Source organism: Cetorhinus maximus, chromosome 11 (assembly GCF_964194155.1).
Source record: "Cetorhinus maximus chromosome 11, sCetMax3.hap1.1, whole genome shotgun sequence".
Lineage (NCBI taxonomy): Eukaryota > Metazoa > Chordata > Chondrichthyes > Lamniformes > Cetorhinidae > Cetorhinus > Cetorhinus maximus.
In genome coordinates, this window is record NC_135889.1 from 3,101,135 (window position 1) to 3,109,776 (window position 8,642).

Genomic DNA, 8,642 nt, shown 5'->3' on the forward strand with positions numbered 1-8,642 from the left:
AGAGTCACTAACAAGGGGCTATTGAGGTAAAAGGGTCACTGAGAGAATGGAAAGAGAGATTGGGAGACATTTCTTTATGTAGAGTTATGAAAATAAGCCATGTTTTTCTACATGACCTGGGTAATCGGTGAGAATCTCACATTTAAAGGAAAGAGTGGAAAAAGCATTATCATCTGAAAAGATGCGGAGATATGGAAATACAGCAACGTAACGGGGTTAGTTCCGTTCTAGCAAAGAGCTAGCACACACATGACGGGTGGAATGGCCTCCATCAGCATTGCAGGAGGGCTCTGTGTTTTTTTTATCTTCTTGTTACGATGGGCTGGAGGCTACGCTGATGACCGGCTCCACACACAGAGGTGTAAATGTCTGGGGTCAACACACCTCCAGCTCTCCAGGGCAATGCAAGGGGATTGACAACCGACTGCAATGGAATAATTCAACAGCTCATATTTACACAGTGACAACAACTGAATAAAACCCTCGAGCTGCTGCAGACCAATATTATCAAATAAAATTTAATACCAAGGCACAAATAGAAATCAGAAGCCCACCTAACCAAAACCTTGGCCAAAGAGATTGGTTGTCAGGAGAATCCTAAAGGAGGAGAGGGAGAGAGAGTGGGAGAGAGAGGTAGGGAGGAGGAGAGGTTTGAGGAGGGAATTCCTGAGCTTAGGGCCCAGGTACCTGAAGACACGGCCGCCAATGGGGCAGTGACGAATATCGGGGATGCTGAAGGGGCCAAAATTAGAGGAGCGCAGGGAGGGGTGAGGCCAGGGTTGGAAAATCGAGGCATTGCTGAAATGGGGGCCAATGTAAGTCAGCGACCAGAGGGGTGAAGTGAACTGGGTGTGAGTTAGGGCACATACAGCAGGATTCCGGGTGATCTCAATCTGGATTGTGGGGAGAAGGTGGGAGATCAGCCAGAAGTGCGTTGGAATAGACAAGTGGAGGCTGAATAAAAGCCCGAATGAGGGTTTCAGCAGCAGATGATCTGAGGCAGGTGTGAAGTCGGGAAAAGATACGGAAATGGTAAAAGCTGGTGGTCTTAGTGATGGTTCAGATATGAAGTCGGATGTTCCTCTCAGTGAGTAACCCCAGGGAACAGAGAGTGACTCTGTTCAAATTACAGATGATCATTTCCTCTCCTCTATCAGTCCATCATTTCATATTCTGAGCAAAAATCTCCGATCTCACCAAATCTAAACATGATGATGACATTTGGAGGAAGCTTTGCCCATATTAAAGCCCACTTGGCAGCAGCTTCCCCTGCCCAGGATCACCAAACAGAGCAAATATGAGTCAGTGTTTGAATGTGGTGGAGCTGCAGGATATAAAGACTGATCTCTGCGAGGAAAAGGCAGAGCAAGAGAGAGAAACAGCTCCTTCACTCTGAGAAAGCAGCCGGCTACTCCCACAAGAAGCAGAATGAAATCCTTCCTCCTCACCATAGCTGCAGTACAGATCCTCCACTGCTCAGGTAGGTACTGGAGGGAGAGGGACACCTCATAAAGCAGCCACTTATTGGCAGTGAGATTCACTCACTGAGATCTTACCCCTGTGGAAAAAGAATTCACTGAAGGATGCAGCACAGTTTTGTACAACTTTCCTTTTCTCTCTCCAGGAATACCGAGGCCGAAGGATGCTCTGAGAGCGTCAGTTATAAAACTGAACAGAATCACCGAGACCACCAATCTGTGTGGGATAACCAGGAGAAGAGTGAAGGATGTAAGTGTGTCCTGGTCTCAGTGTGTTTCACTGTCTAAAGTCTACCAGAATATTCCTGAGTGCAGTTAGACAGGGATTATTAAACAGGAGCAGAATATTCCATTCCACTCACACTGATGGGGGAATCAGCCCTGAGTAAGAACACTAGATACAGTCAGTCACTAATGACCTGTTTTCCTCTCATTAGATTAATCACACAGGAAAATTGTCCTACAAGGTGGATTTAACATTCTCTGTGAAAGAAACTGTCTGCTCCAAGAATTCCGGACTGGAATTTGATGATCCCAGCTGTCGCTTCCGTTCCAAAAAGACTGCGGTGAGTCCGGAGTTATACTGTCACATCAAACCCCCATGTGTACGGGGTTATACCATAGAAACTCCCTGTGTCAGTGCTGAGCTGCTAGTGATAAAGTTGTTAAAAAGGGATTAGATTATAAGAGTAAAGTAACTTAATACAATTAAACAGGGCACTGTGAGGACACTCCTGGAATACTGTGTGCAGTTTTGGTCACCTAACCTCAGGAAGGATGAACTTGCCCAACAGAGTTTGTAAGGAAGGATCACAAGACTGGGAATGAGAATGTTGTCCGAGGGAGAGAGATGGAGTCGACTAGACCTATGTTCCCAGGAGAATGAGAGGCGATCGAATTGACAGTTCGAATTCTTAAAGGGACGTATTTGACAGGGTAAATGCTGAAAAATGTTTCCCTAGTAGGAGAATCTAGAACACAGGACCACAGTCTCAGGATAAGGGGTCTTCTATAGTACAGAGTTAAGGAGAAACTTCTTCACTCAAAGTGTAGTGAATCTTTGGAATTCTCTACTCCAGAGAGCTGTGTTTATTCAAGACAGAGGTCGGTAGATTTTTGGGCGCTGAGGGAGTTAAGGGATACGGGATAGGGTGAGAAGGTGAATTGAGGTAGATGATCAGCCATGATCGTATTGAATGTTGGAGCAGGTTGGAGGGGGCTGAATGACCCACATCAGCTCCTATTTCTGATGTTGCTATTCGATATTTGAAAAGAATTGTGCTTTATTTTGACAGGAGAAAGGTTGGTGCCGAAGCCGGGTGGAATATTTTGCTGATGAGGTTTTAGACGTTGATGTGCAGTGTCGAGGTTTGAAGACAGTCGACAGCAACAGTGACTCATCAGAGTCGAGTGAAAACAGGATTGAGGTAACATCACAATTCCCCACATCCACACAATGGGATTTCTAACATTCAGATTATTTATAAGATGTCTCATTGGTCACTGTGCTAACCATAGAAATATTCATATTTTATTCCAGGTCGAAACCAAATCGAAAGAGAGGTCAATCGAGGAATCTCCAGATGTGAGTATAAACTGGGATTTCTGACAGATTATTATCATGTTGATCAGAAATATCAACAAGAACATTTAAAATCCAGGATGTAACTGTGTCAGGGTGGAGTGAGAGAAGGAAATTTATTTTTATCTGTGAAACTGGGGGAGGTGGATCCTGAGGCTGAGGATGAATTATTGGCACTTCCTTAGGGAATGAGGGGAACTGTAGATTCAGCACAATAAATCCCAATGGATGGAGAATCTCAGTCTCCATGAGTTTCTCCATCCAGCCCACAGCCCCACTGACCCAGGGCTGCAGTGATTATCACTGTGGTGGAGAACAGGAGATGTTTGGTGAGGATTTCCCTACTCCAACACTGAGTCACTGAATCCCAACTCAGAAATATCCCAAGTTCATAAACCCTCATCTATTATTTAATGTAAGGTTTACTAAATTATTTATAAAATCTCTCATTAATTCCCTGTTCTGAATGTAGAAATGTTAATATTTTATTCCAGGTGGGAAGCAGGTCAATAGAATCATCACTTGAGGAGTATCGGAATGTGAGTATAATCTGAGATTTGGTGTCAGATGTTTATCAACTACAATAAACTGTTTAAACCCGGATTCAGCTGCATCAACCCCAGAATCTGATGAATTTATTTAATTAAATCTCCATATTGAGACATTGGAAGAGGAGATTCTGATGCTCAATTGCTGTTGGATTCTTCAAGTATAGTTAGCGGATTGTTGGATTGAAGTCATGTGGATGTTTATTACTTTCTGATTTTTGGAATATTATAGAATCAGAGAGAAGTCTCTCTCCTAACAACAACCATGATAACAGGAGAGATACAAGAGATGGGTCATGAGTGCAGCATCACTAACATTCTCCTCATCTTATAGATAATAATAACAAAAAGCTACTGCGGATGCTGGAAATCCAAAAGAAAAACCGAATTACCTGGAAAAACTCAGCAGGTCTGGCAGCATCGGTGGAGAAGAAAAGATTCGGGCCATGGGGACCCGAAACATCTACTCTTTTCTTCTACACCGATGCTTCCAGACCTGCTGAGTTTTTCCAGGTAATTCTGTTCTTCTTATAGATAATAATTACTGGTTTCTCTCACACACTCAACTCAACAGAGACCGGTTAATGGAGAATCTCAGACTCCATGAGTTTATCCATCCAGCCCACAGCCCCACTGTCCCAGGGCTGCAGTGATTATCACTGTCGTGGAGAACAGGAGATGTTTGGTGAGGATTTCCCCACTCCAACACTGAGTTACTGAATCACAACTCAGAAATATCCCAAGTTCATAATTCCTCATCTCTTATTTAGTGTAAGGTGTATTAAATTATTTATAAAACGTCTCATTAGTCCCCTGTTCTGAACGTAGAAATGTTAATATTTTATTCCAGGCGGGAAGCAAGTCAATAGAATCTTCACTGGAGGATTATCGGAATGTGAGTATAATCTGAGATTTGGTGTCAGATATTTATCAACTACAATAAACTGTTGAAACCCGGATTCAGCTGCATCACCCCGAGAATCTAAGGAATTTTTTTAATTAAATGTCCACCTTGAGACATTGGAAGAGGAGATTCTGATGCTCAATTGCTGTTGGATTCTTCAAGTATACTTAGCGGCTTGGAGGATTGAAGTCGTGTGGATAATTATTACTTTCAGAATTTTGGAATATTATAGACATAGAGAGAACTCTCTCTCCTAACAACAACCATGATAACAGGAGAGATACAAGAGATGGGTCATGAGTGCAGCATCATTAACATTCTCCACATCTTATAGATAATAATTACTGGTTTCTCTCACACACTCAACTCAACAAAGACCGCTTAATGTAGAATCTCAGACTCCCTGAGTTTCTCCATTCAGCCCACAGACCCACTGTTCCAGGGCTGCAGTGATTATCACTGTGGTGGAGAACAGAAGATGTTTGGTGAGGATTTCCCCACTCCAACACTGAGTCACCGAATCCCAACTCAGAAATATCCCAAATTCATAATCCGTCATCTATTATTTAATGTTTATTTCTTTGAACTGTAAGGTTTTTTAAATTACTGATAAAATGTCTCATTCATCCCCTGTTCTGAATCTGGAAATGTTAATATTTTATTCCAGGTGGGAAGCAAGTCAATAGAATCATCACTTGAGGAGTCTCGGAATGTGAGTATAATCTGAGATTTGGTGTCAGATGTTTAGCAACTAAAATAAACTGTTTAAACCCGGATTCAGCATCAACCCCAGAATCTGAGGAATTTATTTAATTAAATCTCCACCTTGAGACATTGGAAGAGGAGATTGTGATGCTCAATTGCTGTTGGATTCTTCAAGTATAGTTAGCGGCATGTTGGATTAAAGTCACGTGGATGTTTATTACGTTCTGAATTTTGGAATATTATAGAATCAGAGAGAACTCTCACTCCTAACAACAACCATGCTAACAGGAGAGATACAAGAGATGGGTCATGAGTGCAGCATCTTTAACATTCTCCTCATCTTATCGATAATAATTACTGGTTTCTCTCACACACTCAACTCAACAGAGACCGATTAATAGAGAATCTCAGTCTCCATGAGTTTCTCCATCCAGCCCACAGCCGCACTGTCCCAGGGCTGCAGTGATTATCACTGTGGTGGAGAACAGGAGATGTTTGGTGAGGATTTCCCCAATCCAACACTGAGTCACTGAATCCCAACTCAGAAATATCCCAAGTTCATCATCCCTCATCCATTATTTAATGTTTAAATTTTTGGACTGTATGGTTTTTTTAAATTATTTATTAAATGTCTCATTAATCCCCTGTTCTGAATGCAGAAATGTTAATATTTTATTCCAGGTGGGAAGCAAGTCAATAGAATCATCATTTGAGGAGTATCGGAATGTGAGTATAATGTGAGATTAGGTGTCAGATGTTTATCAACTACAATAAACTGTTAAAACCCGGATTCATCTGCATCAACCCCAGAATCTGATGAATTTATTTAATTAAATCTCCACCTTGAGACATTGGAAGAGGAGATTCTGATGCTCAATTGATATTGGATTCTTCAAGTATAGTTAGCGGATTGTTGGATTGAAGTCATGTGGTTGTTTATTACGTTCTGAATTTTGGAATATTATAGAATCAGAGAGAAGTCTCTCTCCTTACAACAACCATGATAACAGGAGAGATACAAGAGATGGGTCATGAGTGCAGCATCACTAACATTCTCCTCATCTTATAGATAATAATAACAAAAAGCTACTGCGGATGCTGGAAATCCAAAAGAAAAACAGAATTACCTGGAAAAACTCAGCAGGTCTGGCAGCATCGGTGGAGAAGAAAAGAGTCGGGTCATGTGGACCAGAAACGTCGACCCTTTTCTTCTCCACCGATGCTGCCAGACCTGCTGAGTTTTTCCAAGTAATTCTGTTCTTCTTATAGATAATAATTACTGGTTTCTCTCACACACTCAACTCAACAGAGACCGGTTAATGGATAATCTCAGTCTCCATGAGTTTCTCCATCCAGCCCACAGCCCCACTGTCCCAGGGCTGCAGTGATTATCACTGTGGTGGAGAACAGGACATGATTGGTGAGGGTTCCCCACTCCAACACTGAGTTACTGAATCACAACTCAGAAATATCCCAAGTTCATAAATACTCATCTCTTTTTTAATGTAAGGTTTATTAACTTATTCATAAAACGTCTCATTAGTCCCCTGTTCTGAACGTAGAAATGTTAATATTTTATTCCAGGCGGGAAGCAAGTCAATAGAACCTTCACTAAAGGATTATCGGAATGTGAGTATAATCTGAGATTTGGTGTCAGATATTTATCAACTACAATAAACTGTTGAAACCCGGATTCAGCTGCATCAACCCGAGAATCTAAGGAATTTATTTAATTAAATGTCCACCTTGAAACATTGGAAGAGGAGATTCTGATGCTCAATTGCTGTTGGATTCTTCAAGTATACTTAGCGGCTTGGAGGATTGAAGTCGTGTGGATATTTGTTACTTTCTGAATTTTGGAATATTATAGACATAGAGAGAACTCTCTCTCCTAACAACAACCATGATAACAGGAGAGATACAAGAGATGGGTCATGAATGCAGTATCATTAACATTCTCCTCATCTTATAGATAATAATTACTGGTTTCTCTCACACACTCAACTCAACAGAGACCGATTAATGGAGAATCTCAGTCTCCATGAGTTTCTACATCCAGCCCACAGCCTCAAAGTCCCAGGGCTGCAGTGATTATCACTGTGGTGGAGAACAGGAGATGTTTGCTGAGGATTTCCCGAATCCAACACTGAGTCATTGAATCCCAACTCAGAAATATCCCAAATTCATAATCCCTCATCCATTATTTAATGTTTAAATTTATGGACTGTAAGGTTTTTTTAAATTATTCATAAAATGTCTCATTAATCCCCTGTTCTGAACGTAGAAATGTTAATATTTTATTCCAGGCGGGAAGCAAGTCAATAGAATCTTCACTTGAGGAGTATCGGAATGTGAGTATAATCTGAGATTTGGTGTCAGATGTTTATCAACTACAATAAACTGTTAAAACACGGATTCAGCTGCATCAACCCCAGAATCTGAGGAATTTATTTAATTAAATCTCCTCCTTGAGACATTAGAAGAGAATATTCTGATTCTCAACTGCTGTTGGACTCTTCAAGCATAGTTAGTGGATTGTTGGATTGAAGTCATGTGGATGTTTATTACTTTCTGATTTTTGGAATATTATAGAATCAGAGAGAACTCTCTCTCCTAACAACAACCATGATAACAGGAGAGATACAAGAGATGGGTCTTGAGTGCAGCTTCATTAAAATTCTCCTCATCTTATAGATAATAATAACAAAAAGCTACTGCGGATGCTGGAAATCCAAAAGAAAAACAGAATTACCTGGAAAAACTCAGCAGGTCTGGCAGCATCGGTGGAGAAGAAAAGAGTCTGGTCTTGGGGACCCGAAACGTCGACCCTTTTCTTCTCCACCGATGCTGCCAGACCTGCTGAGTTTTTCCAGGTAATTCTGTTTTTCTTATAGATAATAATTACTGGTTTCTCTCACACACTCAACTCAACAGAGACCGATTAATAGGGAATCTCAGTCTCCATGAGTTTCGCCATCCAGCCCACAGCCCCACTGTCCCAGTGCTGCAGTGATTATCACTGTGGTGGAGAACAGGAGATGTTTGGTGAGGATTTCCCCACTCCAACACTGAGTCACTGAATCCCAACTCAGAAATATCCCAAGTTCATAATTCCTCATCTATTATTTAATGTAAGGTTTATTAAATTATTTATAAAATGTCTCATTAGTCCCCTGTTCTGAACGTAGAAATGTTAATATTTTATTCCAGGCGGGAAGCAAATCAATAGAATCTTCACTTGAGGAGTCTTGGAATGTGAGTAAAATCTGAGACTTGGTGTCTGATATTTATCAACTTCAATAAACTGTTAATACCCTGATTCAGCTGCATTACACCAGAATCTAAGGAATTTATTTAATTAAATTTCCAACTAGAGACATTGGAACAGGAGATTCTGATGCTCAATTGCTGTTGGAATCTTCAAG

At 41.1% G+C, this 8,642-nt stretch overlaps 1 protein-coding gene across 1 annotated transcript; it reads left to right on the forward strand.

Annotated features, from left to right (window-relative positions):
• The first annotated feature begins 1,348 nt into the window (after positions 1-1,348).
• Positions 1,349-5,239, forward strand: LOC144686951 (secreted phosphoprotein 24-like). The gene is made up of 8 exons (XM_078552796.1): positions 1,349-1,480; positions 1,625-1,728; positions 1,916-2,044; positions 2,774-2,905; positions 3,019-3,063; positions 3,555-3,599; positions 4,459-4,503; positions 5,180-5,239. Exons 1-8 carry the CDS (start codon positions 1,429-1,431, stop codon positions 5,237-5,239), a joined length of 612 nt encoding a protein of 203 aa, XP_078408922.1. The 5' UTR covers positions 1,349-1,428.
• The last annotated feature ends 3,403 nt before the right edge of the window (positions 5,240-8,642 follow it).